Genomic DNA, 20,000 nt, shown 5'->3' with positions numbered 1-20,000 from the left:
GATAATAACTATAACCATCTTCTTTTCTATCCTTTCTCTCTCTCTCTCTCTCTCTCTCTCTCTCTCTCTCTCTCTCTCTCTCTTTTTCTTTATCGCTCCTTTTTTCTATCTTCCTCTCAGCTTCCTCTCAATCTAATCTCTACAAACGAAATAATGATTTATCGGATATTATTGTTATGAGCGATTTAAGTTAGCGTGATATTTTCACGTTCAGCGAACACAAGTGGTTAGTTTTAAAAAGGACCCGAGGAAAGAAAGTTGTCAGAAGAAAGTAAAGTTTTCGGGGGGGAGAGAGAGAGAGAGAGAGAGAAAGAGAGAAAGAGAGAGAGAGAGAGAGAGAGAGAGAATTCTTTTAGGACCGACGAAATATTGGACGGAAAGTGGAACGTGAGGTTGATGTAGTGATAGGGGTAAGAGGGTAGGGGGGATAAGGGGGGAAGAGGGAATAGGTGAGAAGAGCTCTGAGAGAGTAGGTGGCAGGTGAAACGTAGAAAAGAACGATGCGAAAAAGAGAAGGAAGAAGGCGGTGAAAACGTGCGTTTTATGTGTGTGTGTGTGTATGTGTGAGAAAGAGAGAGGATGAGAGGAAGAGGGAAAGAGAATTTTACGATCGAGTCAAAGCTCTTTTCCAGTGACAGGACCGGCAATCAGGTGGAGCGAGTAATTGAACGGAGTGGTGAAGGAGGAGGAGGAGGAGGAGGAGGAGGGGGAAGAGGAGGAGGAGGGGGAAGAGGAGGAGAAGCTTTCGGTGATAGAGTTCGTTTTTATTTATTTTCTGCATGAGCCCTATAGAAAAATCCCCGTGTTATTATCCGAAATTGTTTTCCTTTTTTTCTCTCTTTCTTCCTTTTTTCTTCTTTTTTCTTTTTCCTTTTTTTTTTTTTTTTTTCTTCTTCCTTTATTTTCTCTTATTTCTCTCCCTCTCTCTCTCTCTCTCTCTCTCTCTTTTTTTCCAGCTTCTCCATCGACTGTCACTAATATAATATACCGTAAATCGAAAAGATAAAAGCTTTTACTCGTTTTTTCGATTGCCATGATAAGTGCCTCCTACTCGTTTCGAAATGCATATATCGTTTCACTTTCATTGAGCGCTTTTTAAAAGATAAATGTTCGTTTAGATTTCCATTTTTTCTTTTTCCTTTCTTTCTGTTATTTTTTTTTTTTTTTTATCTCTTTCATTTTCTTTTTCTTTTTATCGAAGGGAAAAGGGTGGGGAGGAGGGAGGATAGAGGTTTGGCGACGCGCTTTAACCCGATACGATCATTATCGGCAGCTCGTTCAATGTTTTTTTTTCTTTTTTTTTCTTCTTTTTTTTTTCTTTTTTTTTTTTTTTTCCTTTATTTCAATCGATACCCCTATTACTCCGATAAACTTACGGATGAATTTATTAATCTATTAAATATTACTTTTAAAAGAATATCGCAATAGTTATTATATAATTACAAATGAAAAATGTATCGCGAATATTATAAAAGAAATGGCTTTTAGTATCAATATGAAAATGTACAATATATATATATATATACATATTTTCCTCCTACGAGAGAATCACTCGTGGACGATGATAGGTGGAATTTCGAAATTTCAACAGCTCTTCCAACTAGACACAGTTATCAGAGCATACTGATGATATTATTTCCTAGTATTAACGTCTCCATTCTCACGACAAAACTTTGATGCGCTTCTGTACGATACAATAGGATATATACCATCCTTCGACATTCCTCTCTCTCTCTCTCTCTCTCCCTCTCCCTCTCTCCCTCTCTCTCTCCCTCTCTTCCTTTCCCTCTCTCTTTCTCTCTCTCTCCCTTTCCCTTTCTCTTTCTCTCTCATAGGAGGATAGTAGTGATCAGTTGGCCACAGTTCTACAGGAATAGAGTTTCATGACAAAACTCTCGAGAACGCAGACATTGACCATGCAATGGAATCTATTTGAGAGATTAAAGCTCGCATTTCGTCTCCATATCTCTTCATCTCTCTCTCTCTCTCTCCATTTCTCTCTCTCGTGCGTAAAGTAATCTTTGGTACTGCATCTATCACACTCCATCGATTTTCAGAAACGAGATCAAATAAATTAGAAAGTCGATCGAAAATTCTACAAGCAAACCCCGAAGTTAGTCCTAATGAATTTTAATGCGTTCTATCGAAGAAAGTGAACGTTATTTAAACAACTGCACCACTTGGTAGCACCACTCTCGACAACGATTTATTCACTTGGCGAGGAATAGTATAATAGCTTTCTCATTCCGTATGATAGCTCATTATTTGCTTTTTGTTTTTTTGTTTTTTTGTTTTTTTGTTTTTTTGTTTTTTTTTGAGATGTTATTTAAAGAAGAGAAAAAAAGATGGAAGGAAATTAATTAGACGAGAGAATAGGATTATCGAATTGAATTGAATCGAATTTTTTATGATATTTAATAAGCGAAGATCGGGAGAAATATTTTTGAAAATTTGCGCTATACATTCTTTTTCGAATTTATTGTAGATATTTAAGCAAAAATAAATTGAAGAAAAAGGAAGAATGAAAGTTTGTTTCAATTGATTCGGAAAGAGAATTTTGAAAAACAAAAATTCTAAAAGATTCGTCACTTCCATGCGTTACTTTATAATATAATACGATAATAATAATTGTATATTAATAAAATAATACTATACTATAACTATCATAACGATTGTATATTGAATGATAATAATTAGAATTCTTTTCTTTCTTCTTCTTCTTTTTTCTTTTTTTTTTTTTTTCACTTAGAGAAGGAATATTCTTTTTCTTTTTTTTTCCGGACAATTTTTCCTTTTATTTTTTTTTTTTCAATTTTACATCTATAATATTTAAAAATATTACAGTTACATTGCGTTAATTGTATTATATGATATATTCGTTGAACAAAATCGAAGATGGTCATTTATGATATTTCATCATTATTGTCGAATAGACGAGAGAGAGAGAGAGAGAGAGAGAGAGAGAGAGAGAGAGAGAGAGAGAGAGTTTTAATTCGATATACTTCAACGCTTTCGAACATGAAATATAATATATAAACAAAATAGGAAAATTAAAGATAATGAATTCACGTTTGAGAATGAACATGAGAAAAGATATATTTTATTTTTCATTGTAAATTTAATTATGTTAATATTAATCCATAGGATAGCTCATTACAATTTCTTATCGCGTATATTTACAAAAATTAAGTTGAAGAAAAAAACGTAAAGAAAGGATAAATTCGGTGTTGAGATTCGGAGGCCGATAGGAGGAAAAAAGATTGGGATGGGGGTTTGGGGGGGATGATAGAGGAAATGTTAAAGCTAGAACCAAAGTTTACATACTCGTTGAAACGGAAGCCATTAGACGCAAGTTAGTTAACCTTATTAACCCCTTCTTAGAACGTTCAACCTCCTCGTACATTTACAATGTTTCTTTTTTCTTTTTTCTTTTTTCTTTTTCTCTCTCTCTCTCTCTCTCTCTCTCTTTCTTCCTTTTTATCGTATAACGTACTTACACATATCGGTTCGTTCCTATCGCTCTCTGACTAACTGCTGTTTGCTAGGTGGTGCGAGTCAAAGGAGAATCGACCTTCCTTCTCTTCTTTCTCTACAATGCAAAATCCTATAGTTGTGTGCTACTAGTCGATAAATTCAAGGATAACACACGTACATACACATATATATAAAAATACATATATATGTTTGTATACATATTGCGAAGCGACAGACTCCTCCATCGTAGACTTTTATTTTTTTCTTTTTTTTCTTTCTTATTTTTCTTTCTCTTTTTCTCTCGATGAAAAAAGAAAAAAAATCATATTGAACGACTCTTATATCACGTGTCACATAAAATGATTTATGTTACGTACAACGATTTATTATTTTATATATTTGCAAGAAAAAATATCAACGCGATAAACAATCAGAGAAAGACAGAGAAAGAGAGAGAGAGAGAGAGAGAGAGAGAGAGAGAGAGACATTTGAAGATAGGTATAAAGGGTAACACTTTTTATTCATCTAATAATTCGTTTAACAAGAAAATCACAATTTGCAACTTATGATAATATCAACAAAATTTCTCGAAGCTGCGTTCAAAAAATTGATAAGAGAAAAATAAGAATGATTAATTAATATTTAATAAGAATCTAATTATCGATCCAATTGAGGAAATTACTTTACGAAATTCGAATATATCGGAATAATTTGAATGTCTTTCTGGGTATATCGATAATCCTAAGGAAAAAAAAAAGAAAAAAAAAAAAGGAAGAAAAGAACAAAAATTGATGCAGAAAGAAAGTTAAATTTATTCTCTGATAAATATTCATGCGAATTGAATTTTCTTTTTCTTTTTTTTTTCCTTTTTATTTCTTTCTTTTTTTTCTTTCCTTTTTTTTGTTTTTTTAAGTATTAGGTGGACCGGAAAGTAATGTCGCTTTCTTAAATTAAATTCAAACGAATAAATTTTTAATAAGTTTTTTTTTATTTTTAATCACAATCAAATATCGACGTGCGCAGAAACGACATTACTTTCCGGTCCACCTAATAATTCGTTCGACGATATTCACAAAAAAAAAAAAAATAAAGTAAAAATTAACGAATAAAGCCTGCGATAACAACGAATACAGCTTCTATTGATATAACACAATGCAAATCATCAATTACGTGATACGTATCACATGAAGTATTATAATATCTAAAGGATGATGTTTGATAAAAGTAATACCTGTTAATCCATTTACGATGAATGAAAAAAATTAATCCCACTTATTCCCATCGATATTATTAAAAACAATAATTATTATTTAAATTGATACGATAAAATTGTTGCCGATCATCGTTCAAACGTTATACTTGAATAAACAAATAAATTAAAAAAAAAAAAATAAAAAGAAATTAATATCTTAGGATAGATCATTTCTAACAAGCCCAAAAAAATATCTTCGAATCGAATCGAGATAATATTGAAACGTAAAGTTAATTTCAGGATTTATCAAATAATTAAAACGAACGTCGATATAAAATTTCTGTCTCGTTTGTTTGCAGGATACAAAAAAAAAAAAAAAGAAATAATGTATTATATCAAGATTATTATCTGACTTTAATCATAATAAAGTGATAATAGATTCGTCTAATACAGTCGGATAATGTATTAGTAAAATAAAGTAATTAGTAAAGCAAAAGAAAAAATTTAAATAGATTGTAAAAAAGAGAGAGAGAAAAAAAAAGGAAAGGAAAGAAAAGAAAAGATGTTGAAAAAAATTTTGTTCACGAATGAACTTTAATGCATATACACGTATGTACGTACGTGTTTTAAAAATTGTTCAAATGAAGTTGAATTATTGCAATTGCAAATGCATTCGACGTATTTAAAATTCCTGCGACGTGTCGAGTGAACAAATTTCTTTTTTTTTTTTTTAATCCATCGATAGGAGAATTTTGTCCAATAATGGATGGGTCGAAGGGAAAAAAATGGGAGAAGAGATTGGACGGAACGGATGGTTGATGGTACGGTGGAAGGAAAAAAAGGGGAGAGGGCTTTCAAAGAAAGCCAAGATTTTTCGAATGAAAAATCTTTGTAACACTTATCGCGTTTTAACATCCTCATTGTCGTTTCTACGATTTATACGTGTTATTTCCGAAACGATTCATATTTCTCTCTCTCTCTCTCTCTCTCTCTCTCTCTCTCTTTCTTTCCAACAAAATAAAAAAAGCGAGCCAACCTTCTTGGCTCCTCGTAAATAAGCAAAGTCTTCATCGATCGAGGTTTCTGTACGATAGGAGGAGAAGGGAGTAGGGGTGGGGGTGGGTCGAAGGAACAACCAACATTACCAATACACTCACGATCGAGTCTATTTACGTGTGTTGAGTTGCTGCTACTATTTGATTGGTTATTGGCTGTGTGTGTTGTATTCGCTTTAAGAAAAGAAAAGTCACCGTTCTGCCACTTAGTCCTGCAACACGTAGACTCATACTACTGACTGTACACTATTACTTATCTTACCACTTATACTATTTATACTCTCTCTCTTTCTCTCTCTCTCTCTCTATCTCTCTCTCTTTCTCTCTCTCTCGCATATACAGGGTGGCCTACTCGAAGTTTTATACAAATTTTATTCATTGACATGATTCTACCCAAAGTACGACGTAAAATTAACTCTTTTGTTCTTTTTTTTGTCTTCTTGATTCTTTTTTCATTTTCGTTTTTTTTTTTTTTTTTTTTTTTTTTTTTTTTTTTTTTTTTTTTTTTTTTTTTAATTCTTTCCATGTCCATTTATTTTAAATCGAACAAATCAAATCTTCAATTTTCGAATGTTGTTAGAATGTTTAATGTAAAAAAGAAAAAAAGAAAGAGAAGAAGCAATAAAGAAAGGACTAATCTCTAATGTTTGTTTTTTCTTTTATTTCCATTTTTTTTTCTTTTTTTTTTTCTTTCCTTTTTTTTTTTTTTTATTTTTATTCTTTTTTTTTTATGGGAATGCATCGAACGAATCATTTTATTTCTCAATTAATTCTCTAATCGAGCTAAGATAAGATTTCTTTCATAGAACTTGACAAAAATTTTCTAATTTGATATTAAAAGAATAAAGGAAAAAAAAAAAAAAAAAAAAGAAACAAGAAAAAAAATTAAATGCCAAATGTCACATGTCTCAATGTGGTGGGGGGGGGAGGGGGGAGGGGGGGCGAGATGGTAGACTTGCTCATAACGATTTCAATAAAAACAATAAGCGAACACTTTAACGTGAGACCACCCTGTACGTTGGTTATACCTCTATTATCGATATATATATATATATATATATATATATATATATATATATATATGCGTATACAAGTGAGATAGCGTGTTGGAAACGATATAAACGGGGGCTCTCTTTCTCTAGAGTAGTGTAAGGCTAAAGAATTATGTTACCATGCCAAGGCCTAACCTTGGAATGGAACACAGCCATATATGAATACTGTATGAGACATTATTACTTTGATTCTCTCTGATCGTATCTCTCGTTTTTACTACTTTAACAGTTTAAGGAGAGCCCATTGCCGTAAATAGATAGATAGATAGATAAATATATAGATAGATAGATAGATAGATAACTAGAAAAAGAGATAGAGGAAGGAAAAGATCGATCAAGGAGCAATCTAAAAATGGAAGAGAGGGGGGGTGGGAAGAAAAAAAAAAAAGCTAACGTTGAAAAGAGTGCGGGATTTTTTCTTTTCATTTTTTTTTTCTTATACTATTTTCTCTATTTTTCTATATTTTCTTCGTTTGTATTATTGTTATTATTATTATTATTAATATTATTATTATTATTATTATTATTATTATTTTTTTTTTTTTTTCATTTTGTTCAGTACTACGTACTCTATTCGATTATGATCGTTCTTCGTGTCTTCTTTCAATTATAAATATCTTCGATAAGATCGTCTAAGTGGTATGGGAAATTTCTCTCTCTCTCTCTCTCTCTCTCTCTCTCTCTCTTATCCGATTCTACCACAGTATTGTTTCGTGACGGTTTATCGATCCGTTTTGATGTATACTCTATATGTATTATAGTATCGTATACTCATGTGGGATGAGTTTTTTTTTTTTTTTTTTTTTTTTTTTTTTTTTAAATTGATATACCTAAATATCCAGAAAATGAGAGGGAGAGAGAGAGAGAGCGAGAGAGCGAAAGAGAAAGGAAAAAATGCATTTTCGAAAAAGTAAATTCGATACGAAAGTTGTTCGATTTTCAGAGGGTTGAGGGGGTGGTGAACGCAACGACATCATTTCTTTTCGATTCCTTTGAAAGTTTCTTCCATCGGAAAGATTCTTTCTGGCGAAAGGTCACTTCAAGATCAACTTAGACTTTTTTAATTCCTATTCCATTTTCTTTTCTTTTTTACGAAAATTTTTCTAACGATCTTATTAAAACAAAAAAAAAAAAAAAGAGAAAGAGAAAGAAAACAAACAAACAAACAAAGAAACAACTTTGATCTAAAAAATTTGTTTGATCCATCTTTTCAGATTGATGTATCATATTATCCATATCCCTTCATACTCTGCACTCATAAAATTAAGAAAAAAAAAAAAAAAAAAAAAAAAGAAAAAAAGAAAGAGAAACAAATAAACTTTCGTTTGAAACTTTCTTAAGAAAAAAAAAGAAGGCGTTTTTTTTTCTCTTGCGAGATATTTCAATTTAAAGAAAAAAGGAAAAGGAAAAGAAAGAATTCAGCAGGTATGCTCTATCGTTTATGGGGATGTCACGAGAATGAAGAAAAATATGAGATGTTTATAGGAGTGGATAGATATAAAAAGAAAAAGAAATAGAAAAAGAAAAAAGAAAATAGATCAAGATAGGATGAAAGTATAAAACCGTTTGAAATATAAACAGTTGGTCACTGAAATAAGAATGTCGTTTATTTTCTTTCTCTTTGAATGCCATTATTTATCAATGGTGAACGTTTCCTATAACCATTGTCATCATCTCCATCTTCATCTCCATTACTATCACTATCACCACTTACTTAACTCTCTTTGTCTCTCTCTCTCTCTCTCTGTCTTTCTCTGTGCGTGTTGAGTGTGTGTGTCTGTGTGTTATTCGACGGAATATCAACAATTCTTTTCAATATATTTTCGGGATATCAATTTTTCAATTTGCATATAAAACGTCAGAGATTATACATAGATATATATATTTTATTTATTTTTCAAATTTCATATCGTTCAATAAACTTCAGGTATCTAATTAAATCAATATTTCTTTACGTGTGTAATATGTGTATGAATTAAAAATCATACAAAAATTAGACAACGCATTCGTCCTTTTTTTTCTAATTTTTCTTTTCTTTTCTTTTTTCTTTCTATTTTCTCTTTTTTTTTTCTTTTTTTTTTTTTTTTTTCATTCTAAACAGAGAAAGACGGCCGGCCGATATTATGTTAAATGGTAATGAAGATCGTTCAATTTCGTTCAGTAACGTTTTATCGGTACACTATTGAATTCATACATAAAGGAAATGTTTATATAGGGGATACGTACTCGATACGGTTTTAAAAACGATTGATAGAGACAATAGTATTACAATCGATTCGAGTACTCTCATTGACAATGTAAATTTCCTTTTTCAACCATATAAGAACGTTTGATTCCATCGAGGAATTAGAATATCATAATGATTTGATAATTTTGTTTTGTTTTTTTTTTTCTTCTCTTAACGATTAAAGTAATAATATGATCCAATAAAATGGTCTTTGTAGAAAATTTATTTCTTTGCATCTTATTAAATTTATCAATGATAAAAAAAAAAAGGAAAAAAAAAAAAAGAGAAAAGAAGAAAGAAAGCAAAGAAAATAATACTTGTTCAAACGAAATAATTCGTAAACGAGAAATGGAATCATAGGACTCCGTCCTATGTCTTTGATTTCAATTTATTACGCATCTTTGCTCAAACTAACAGTTCTCGTTAATTTTTTTTTATTTTTTTATTTTTTTTTTTTTTTTGATCGTCAATGAACATCCACGATTACGTGTTCCAATAATTTTGCACGAAATGTTGTCGGACGATGCCCAACAATGAAAAATTTTCCATTATATCGTCGTCGTCGTCGTTTTGTTTAATCGGAATCACGAATGACTTTATTTTCTCAAATATTTTTCTCTTTTTCTTTTTCTCAGATTCGTTAATGATACGCGCCTGTGCATTTGCGCGAACAAATATACAATGTCGCGTGACGACGAAGTATCGAAAAACCGATCGTTTAACAGATTTTTATATCGCGTTTCAATCTGCACGAGTAGAAAGCGTTAAATGTTAAAATTTTAAGAAAGATATTTTCGATTCGTACGTTTCTTACGTATTTTAAAATCTAATCGTCTATTAATTCTATCGACGATCAACAATATCGATAAAATAATTATTTTAAATGAAAAGAAAGAGAGAGAGAGAGAGAGAGAGAGAGAGAGAGAGAGAGAGAAAGAGTGAGTGATTGAGTGAGTATAATTATATTATATAAATAACACAATGTTGTGTCAAATTGTTAAGAGATAAGAAAGAATATACGGGATATTTGTAGTAGTTGTGATCCGTCTCTCTCTCTCTCTCTCTCTCTCTCTCTCTCTCTTTCTCTCTTTCACACTCGAAGAAGAAGAGGACTTTAAGTATGGTATCGAACGGGAGTCCTTATGTCGTAAGAGAATGTTATCGAGAACGCTGCTTCTGCTGCTGCTATTGTAATTGGGTACTCAAGGTCTAGAGGTTCCGGATACTTGACATTACGATCACCTCAAAGTTCATAGACTGGTTGAGTGTGTGTCCGTGATAAGTACAAGAACCATTCATAGTACCTGGGCTAATTCTTCCAGGATATTAAACTTTAGATCTCTTTTCCTATATCCGTGTACATCGGCAACTTCTCCCACAAAGGACAAGTTTATATTGTTTTCTCGTTATAAACGAGATTTCTGTACGTTCCGCTTATTTCTATCGATATGATAATTCATCGTTTGCAAGTACGAGTCGTATACGATTGCAAGATTCATAGACCTTTCATTTCTTTTGTCTATAATTCTTTTCTTCCTTTTTTTTTTTTTTTGTTCCTCTTTCACATCACCCATTTTTCTTTCAACCTTCTTGCCATTCGATCGTTAACTCGATCACCGATATGAATATTAATTGGTCGCTTAGCATACGCTTTTTATCGTCGTTTAATTGATCTACATTTACATCGATGAGAACGTTTTACATTCGTGTGAAACGACGTTTCGAAAACAATCGTACATACGAGGACGACTATATCGATTATTATTATTTTTTTTTTTTTTTTTTTTTTTTTTTAACACAATAACGTTTAGTTATATGAAAATCATCGATAAGTTTGTATTTTTATCAATTTTTCAGATACCCGAAGAAAAATCAACAGGAATAAAGGTCAAAGGTGGACTTAGTAGTATCATTGTGATAATGAAGTTTCTAAAAGGAAATGAAAGAAACTAAAGCGCATCTCGGAGAAGAGAAAGATTAAATGAATAGAAGGAGAAGAAGGAAGAGGAGAAAAATTGAGAAACGTTAGAAGAAATTACCGAAAAGTTACGGAGATTTTCGAAAACATTTTTCTGGAATGTCAGCAATATAAGCAACCATTATGAAATAAGCTTCGCGAAACTTTTCTGGCAAAGTACCATTGATGCTTATGTAACTTTTACGAAGAAGAAAGAAAGAGAGAGAAAAGGATTTCACGATGCGGATATCAGTATCCCATAGAAAAAAGGAAATGTCAGTAGATTTATCCGTAGAAATGTCTGTCCGCGTCGATGAATAAAAACAGCGCAACGTCGAGCGGTCACCGGCACTATTTTCAACAATTAAACTTCAAGGAAAAAAGGAAAGAAAAAAAAGAAGATAAGAAGAAGAAGAAGAAGAAGAAGAAGAATGTTAAGCGCGTTGGATATTGATTTCAGAACTCGTATTGGTTATATCGAAATTTCGGATCGAACAGAAAGTGATCGATCGTGGTAGTATCGTGTAAAGTGATCGGCAAAGTATGTGCGCGTTTCATAAATAAAGAAAATTGCAAACTGAGGAATAAACGAAAGTAAGGAAGGAAAAAGAAAGAAAAGAAACTAAAAGAAAAGAAAAGAGAGAAAACAAAATCCCTTTAGAGACGGCAGGAAGTGAGCCAGCAGGGAAATTAAAGATACGTCTAGTGTAGCTTGGCAATTGATGTAGACACGGAATGTGGAAGTTCCGGTTGGCGTATCGGAAAAGAGACGAGGAATACGTTCGATGGTCGAAGTTGGATGTGCGGTTGAATGCGCCCGGTCGTTCGAACTCAGAGGAGAAGATCTTGTCACGCGTTTGGCGTACCGTGGATGCCACGTGATACTCGAAAAAAGTGCATACGAAAATACGATCCCCGTGTTGGTTCACTTTCATTTAATCAAAGTGACGCGACGCGTGTTCGATGTTAAAGTTGAGGTGAGAGAAATTAGACTCGGAAGTAGCGAGGTGTTGTCCGCGAGTGTTGTTACAAGATGGCGACCGATATCATCGTCAAACCGGCAGGACGCCAACGAGAGCGCTGTTGGCGTCGTATGCTGGTACGCGCTCACATATTTGCCGCCATTTTGTGGCTCGACGCCATCTTGACGTGCAGTGGGCAGAAGCCGATCAATCTCGGTGGTGTTAAGAAACGCGACGTCTATATAGCCGGTTTTTTCCCATATGGTAGTCACGTACGGGAAAGTCACGTGGGCCGTGGCGTCATGCCCTCCGTCAAACTTGCCGTCGACCACATCAACGAGGATCCAACGGTGCTGAGAAATTATCGGCTACATATGTGGTGGAACGATACCGAGGTAATGTTCACTTGCATTTTTACTTAATTCCTCTTTATTTATTCTTTTTTTTTATTAATTAATTATATATTTACTCTATCATTAATTTTTCTCTTCTCTCTTCCCTCCACTCTCTCTCTCTCTCTCTCTATCTGTTTCAAGTTCTCCATCTATAATCTTTCAAATCCGGATTAAAATATTTTGTACGAGTTCGCATCCAATGCGTATTTAATTACCACTCAAATATTCCACTTGAGTACCTATTATTCCAACGTTTCGCTTAAGCGCATAGCGATGCGTCGTGTTTAGTCAGCGATGTTGTTCATTCGGGTCACTGTGGGTTGTTAACCTCCGAGTACTTCGAGCCGTAACGTAAAGCGCATTATTATAGCACCGTCGTGCGTTAACGATATCGATCGGTTAATTGCTCGAAAAGGCAGGCATATTCATTATTTTAAGAACTCAGCATCGCTTCCTCATTTCGCCTGTTAGCTCTCTGAGAAAAATCGATACTACCTAAACCGCGTGGATGAATAAGAGGATTTTAAATTATGCCGTTGTCCGATTGTACTCATTGCAATCAAAGAAACTCTACCAACGAATTAACATTAATAGTACTAAAAGAATTCGTGTTTGCATTAAGCGAGTGATACCCTTTGTGTTATAGATATATTCATCGGACATTTTCATTGTCTTTTTTCTCTTCTCTCTCTCTCTCTCTCTTTCTCTCTCTCTTTTTCTCTTTCTCTCTCTCTCTCTCTCCTTCTTTCCACTTTTTTCTTTTTTCTTTTTTTTCCTCCTTTCGCAGTGCTGCTGGTTAGTGTCGGATCTATATCGGTGCAGATGGCGGTGCAAGCGTTTCCCGGAAGGAGAGAAAAAAAACTTGCGTTAATAATAACCCCATTAGAGAGAGACTACTCTCGGGTAGAGCTGTTATCTTCGTGTTCGTATCTTAGAATTAGAAAAGGTAATATACGTGTAAGAGTTTTTCATCATCTCGTGTCACACCACCACTTTCGAACGGACAACGATCGTAATTAGTAATATCACGAGAAAGATCACTAACGCTCTCATTCATACGTAATATAATGATCAATGGATCGTAGTAACGTTGCTTGCCACTGCTTTATTGTCCTTGCTATAACTGAAGTATGCATTGGTGTATGAGTTTCGTGTTCAGTCTACCAAAAGATACGCAATATCCTGACACCGGATGGTGCTTTATACTCACGAACAATTATATCTGTTATTTGGCTGGTGCCACACCATGGTAGTGTTATTTCGAAATACCACAGCGCCAGCTTGTTTGTTTTTTTTTTTTTGTTTCTTTTTTCATTTTCCAATATCGACGTAACGGTTTCTCAGGGAAACCATACGACCGAACATTATGTCTCTCTCTCGCTCACACACACACACACATACACACGCATTATTTCTCTATATGCTCGAACTTTAGGCAGATTTTTGATTTTCCTTTGAAATTATTTTTTTTTGCTCGAGCTTTGATCGGATCAAAATGGAAGATTTTATTAATACTTCAGAATTGATCAGATCGTTTGAACAAATTGAAAATTTAGAAAAAAGTGTTTCAAAGAATAGAAACGCTTGATAATTTTTTTTGATTATTTATAACAAAAAATATACGTGTTACAAAATTTATTATAATTTTAACATACAATACATTTATAAATTTGGATATATTTATTAAATCGATTTTTAATTTACTCATCGAAATGTCCAACTTTATCGTTATTACCTTTTCATCAATTTGAACGACATTAGGCTATAAACTTTATTTATCAAACTTTCTTTCTATTTTGATTCTTTTTTTTTCTTTGAATTCTTTATACAGTTTCCTACTACATACATACATACATACATACATACATACATACATACATAATTCCAACCAGTTTCACTATCGTACAATGTATTATACAATGTCACATTCTATATAAGTATTTATCGATCCCATTCTCGTTTTAACATTGGTATAGTTTTACCCATTTTATCGAAGTCGAATATCATATAGAAAGTTCCAAGTTCTTGAAATAGCAACAGGATATAATATACGTTACAACCAATTAAGGATTGATACACGTACATACATGATTAATTTTCCATATGATTAATGTCAATAGGAATACTGGGACTCCTACAGTAAGCAAACATTATATGTTCATGAGTTATCTCTCTCCCTCTCTCTCCCTCACTCATCACTCCCTCTCTCTCTCTCTCTCTCTCTCTCTCTCTCTCTCTTTCTCTTATCTATTATTACCATGGAACAGTAATCATCAATATTTGCTTGTTCAGCGAATGCGTTATTCGTGCTGATAAACGGCACTCTACCGTGTGATATATATCTAACTTGATAATATCATCGTTTGATTCTTATTATGCGGCACATTAACACGAGTTTCTATTCGTCAATTTCACTTTGGAACAGTTTTGAAAAACTCTTACAAAAACCAATAGATAAAGAAGAACAGAAAGAGAGAGAGAGAGAGAGAGAGAGAGAATATCGATCGATCATAAGTTCGTATCTAAGATTACTCTTTGAATGCTAAAAGCGAGCGCTTGACCTTGTCTCGAAAGAAAAAACTGGAGTTGAAGAAAGGAAAGACAGAGAAGGCAAGCAGGGAGGATAAGGATAAGAGGATGAAGAAGGGAGAAAAGTTTGTGAGGGAGGGAAGAAGAGAGGATAGATTTCGATCGGTGTCTAATTATTTTTGCAAATCTAACCGATCTATATAGCTTCGTTTTGTGATATCATCGACAGTGACATTCACGTTGTCTGTTGGCTCTGGCTATAGAAGAATGATGGTCGTTGATTTTTGCGGCTGGTAAAACGTTATATGTATTAGCGAGTTTACTCGGCAGATCAATATTGCACAGCCACTGAGTCAAGGTGAGCTCTCTCTCTCTCTCTCTCTCTCTCTCTCTCTCTTTTTCTCTTTCTCTTTCTCACTTTCAGTCTTCAGCTTCGAGTTCCAAGTATAACCAAGCTAAGCTAAGCTAAGCTAAGCTAAGCTAAGCTAAGTCAAGCCAAGCCAAGCCAAGCCATCGTGAAATGGATAAGCAAGAAAGAAGAGAAAGTACCAACGGGCGGGCACATTAGACCTGTGGTGATCGGTTTATCGTTAGAACGTAACCTACGTAGTAGAAACACCGTGTATATACTTACATAGATGATATACCTTGTATAATTTAATGCCAAGGATGCCCCCGGGCGACGTAGACGGCAATAGACTCCGAGAGGCATTATTATTGGCCGACGGTGTGTGGTTCGCCGGTGCGGTGCGGCTTGTGATTATCCGCGGATCGATCAAATCGAGCGCGACCCTGTCCTCTTACCCTCTATGTGACGCCTACTCCACCACATCGTACTATTTTCTATACGATCTTGAACAAGGTTTTGCTTGCGAAAGATATCCTCCTTCTATCTTTATCTTTCTCCAATCATTATCATACAGACACATGCACACACACACATATATATTTCTATGTATACTGTATATATATATATATATATATACAAATATAATGGATATATATATATAGGGTAGTCTCCATTTAAATATGGCTACTTAAATATTTCCATGGATTGTAATGATGCAAATAAATGTTTTCTAAAATAACGAGAATGATATCAAAGGATATATGTAATATCCCGAAAGAATGTTTTCCTTTCCGAGGTCATTTCTTTTTCTTCAGTATTTCCAAGGACATCAATGTATTTTTTTTCTGCATACAAATATATATATATATATATATATATATATATATATATATATACATATTCTTTTTTTTTATTGCATCGTGCAGTCGATCAAAAAATCTTACAATTATCTTTGGTGGTCATAATTTTTGAGGGTTTACGTAATTTTCCATAAATTAATATTTTTCGTAAAATTTATATTTATTGAAAAAAAAAGAATATATATATATACACATACACATATTTTTACAGATGTTTATAGAAGGTATTATGATAATGGGTTAAGGATTTTTTATTTGTAATTTTACCTGTCCTTCACGAAACAAATTTTTTTCTGACTCTTATAACTTAATATAACATGTTACAATGTAAAGAAAAAAATATGTATATACGTATGTATGTTACGATCGGGCAAATCGATTTCTTATAGCGAACGAGTTTTCTACGAATTATATTTATAGAATCTAATATGACTAATCGCGTTTTCTTTACGTTCTGATTTATATTAACGGCATAGTCGTTAGAAAATAATGGGAATAGGTCCTTAGGTACTTATTTGAATTTTGACGATATTTATAATGCCTAATATTAATAATAATAATGTAATATATGTGTTAGGAAGAAAAAGAAGGAGAGAGAGAGAGAGAGAGAGAGAGAGAGAAATAATGATAATTATGATAATAATGATAAGGACGATAGTAATATTACAATGATTAAAAATAAAGATAGAAAGAGTGAAACATAAAAACTAATATAATAAATTTTTTATATAATAAATTTTTCTAATTAACATGTATATAATATATATATTATATACAAAATATATTACTTAATAAACATATGAATTAAATTTTAATTAGTAGTAGTAATTAATTAGGTCGATTATTCAATTCATTATATTCATCTCGTTTTCCTTCATTACTTTCATTAATTTAATTTCCTTTTCAATGATATGTATCTATGTATATATGTGTATTAGATACCGAGAAGTAATAAATTTTATCTTATCTCAAAACTTCTCCGTTTCTCTTTCTCTCCATCTTTTTCTCTTTTTTAACTAAAACGATAATTCAGACAGGTATATAATAGTTACTTACTGCCGAAGAAAATCGGTGAAATTCTTGGATAATAATTATGGCAACGAAACGGAACGGAACGAAATGAAACTGAACACGATAGATAGCCAATAATTATCTCTGGAGACTTTACTTAGTGAACTTTTCATTCGTTAATCATTGCGTTCGTATTTCGCTAAGAGAGAAAGGAAGAGAGAGAGAGAGAGAGAGAGAGAGAGAGAGAGAGAGAGAAAGAGAGAGAAAGAGAGAGAAAGAACCCACGAGGGACATATGCCGAAGATTTTTCTAATCGTTCCTTTTCTTTTTCTTTTCATTTAATTTTATATATATATATATTTTTAATTTTATTCTTCTATCCCTTTACTCTTAATTCTTTTTATTCGATCTAAAAAATATACTATGTATTAATGATTGTCCTGCAAAAAATTTTCATCTCAATGATCTATTCTTCGAACATTAACGAACGAATCTTTGAATTATCGAATGGCATAATAGAGATAAGATTTGTACGCTTAAAAAAAAAAAAAAAAAAAAAAAAAAAAAAAAAAAAAAAACGAAAAGAAAAAAAATAAGAAAAAAGATAGGAAAGAAGAAAAATAGAAGAAAAAAAATTTATAGTCAAGATTAATCTCACCCTTTGCTTGGTTCAACTATTGACTGAAAGAATAAATGAAAGAGGAAGAGAAGGAAAGATTGGTGTGTATATTTGTGTACGTATGTGAGTGTATATGTGTATCAGAGAGAGAGAGAGAGTGTGCGTGTGTGTGTATGTACATGTGTGTAAGTATATGAACTGAGCAAGTATGTGAGCGGTCACGCGAGAAGACCAGAGCCAAAGTCACAGTAATTAGTTTCGAGTTTGACTACGACATAATTGATGTCATCGCTAAATGGAAAATTCAACAAAAAATAAATAGATAGATAGAGAAGAGGAAGGGAGACCAGCTTTACGTACATGCTTCGCTCTGTTCTGCTTTGTTCTGCTTATATTCTCTCTTTCTCTCTCTCTCTCTCTCTCTCTCTCTCTCTCTCTCTCTCTCTTTTCTAGGTTCATTATAATGTAACTAAAGTATGTATATAGTATATGTATGATACATTATCCATCGATTGACATCAAACGTCATTATTTGGACATCAAACGTGCAATATTTCCAGTGAAAAAACTCCTAATGAAGATTATTTCAAAAAAATACAGCATAAAATTTTGACCAGACAATTTTTATCATTCGAGATTGTCAAAATTGTAGGACGGTCGGACGTTCGTGATGATGGTGGCGGGGGAGGGGGATGCACAACGATGTATACATTTTTTTTCTTTTTTATTTCTTTTCTTCTCTTCATTTATAATACACTCATGAAATATTGAACTTCGTCGTAAGTATTAAAAGTCAATGCCATGGCGTTTTGTGTTATTTTGTTTTTTTATTTTTTCTTTTTTTCTTTTTTTTTTTTTTTCTCACCTCATGAAACGTAATTTTATGTCGTACATTTTTTTATCGATCATTTTCATCGCGTTCTAACGTGAATATTTTTTCTCGATTTTACAATTTTTTTGCATTATCGAAACTTTCAAGGTTTTTCGTCGTACTTATTTGCCGTTATATATCGACATCGTTGGTTTAGTTCGGAGATATTATGTATAAAAGAAATAAAAGAAATAAAAAAGTAAAGAAAAATAGAATAAAGAAATGTGATTTATTATCATTTTATTCCCATTTCTTTATCGCAGATCGAGACAATCCTTTTTATATGCACTATTTACCATTCCAAATTCGATGGACTTCCGACCAACGGTTAAATACAGGACCATAAAACCCATTTCGAACATACGGACGCATGCAGTAACAGGGAAATTTAGTTTTATACTGGGTCAGCGATTCTCCGAGCTCTTTTCTCTCATTGTGCTTGGGCAAGGGCAGGGTAGATGAGGTGGGATGAGATTGAGGTGAGGGTTCCGGAAGATTTAAGTTGGTAGAATGAACGGAGTTTAAAAAAGAGAAGAAACCTTATGCTTGGACAAAGTAGGAAATCGTGAAAAAGGTTCGACATTTTTTTTCTCATCGTCCGTATATGTTCTCGAGTTTTTTTTTTTTTTCTACTTATTAGCGAGTAAGATATTAAGAAGACGATTATTTCGATTTAATTTTATCTCCTTTTTGTTTCGATTCAACGTACTCAAACGTATCTTTTTTCTTTTTCTTTTTCTTATTTTCTCTATTTGATCGGAGAAAAGTTAAAAATCTTGATATTTTTTTTTTTGTTCAAGATTTTTATGAAACGTTAATTCTTAAAAAAAAAAAAATATATATATATATATATATATATTTTTTTTTTTTTTGACAAAATCACATTAATCTCATTATCGTTCGATTTTTTTAATATAAAAAAGTAATAATAAAAATAACAAAAAAAAAAAAAAGATAAAAGAAAGAGGAGAAAAAAGAAGAAAAGAGAAAAAATTGTCTTATATTGCCTTTCATTTTTAATTGGCTTAGATATATTTCATATTATATACTTTGTCATTTTTGAAGTAATCGTATATAATGATATTAGAAAAACGAGAGATCTCAAAATAAACTGACCCTATCTATCTCTCTCTCCCTCTCCCTCTCTCTCTCTTTCCCTCTCCCTCTCTCTTTCTCTCTGTATTGTTTGATACCGTGAGAAAAGAACATACCGTGTGTATTAATTTTCCACGAGACCACTCTGTTTCTCTCTCTCTCTCTCTCTCTCTCTCTCTCTCTCTCTCTCTCTCTCCATTTCATATCTTCCATTAAGCTACGATGATAAATACCAACATTTCCCGTTATTGGTTCTATCTATTCGCCAATCAGCTTGTTGTGAACGACACATCGCAAAATAATATTTATCCCTTTTTATCATACACTATTCAATGAGTTGATTTACATGTAT

The 20,000-nt window shown here is 32.6% G+C and overlaps 1 protein-coding gene across 8 annotated transcripts in view; it reads left to right on the top strand.

Annotated features, from left to right (window-relative positions):
- LOC124949367 (gamma-aminobutyric acid type B receptor subunit 2) overlaps positions 1–20,000 on the top strand; it is a 264,828-nt gene that overhangs the window by 52,469 nt on the left and 192,359 nt on the right. For all 8 annotated transcript variants that reach the window (XM_047494342.1, XM_047494343.1, XM_047494337.1 and 5 more), the window contains one exon: positions 10,858–12,314. In XM_047494342.1, coding sequence (XP_047350298.1) covers positions 11,991–12,314 — 324 coding nt within the window. In that variant the 5' untranslated portion in view covers positions 10,858–11,990. The remainder of the gene's footprint in view (positions 1–10,857; positions 12,315–20,000) is intronic.

This window comes from Vespa velutina, chromosome 5 (genome assembly GCF_912470025.1).
Source record: "Vespa velutina chromosome 5, iVesVel2.1, whole genome shotgun sequence".
Classification (NCBI taxonomy): domain Eukaryota; kingdom Metazoa; phylum Arthropoda; class Insecta; order Hymenoptera; family Vespidae; genus Vespa; species Vespa velutina.
The sequence above is the reverse complement of the archived record's forward strand: the minus strand, read 5'-3'. Positions and strand labels throughout refer to the sequence as shown.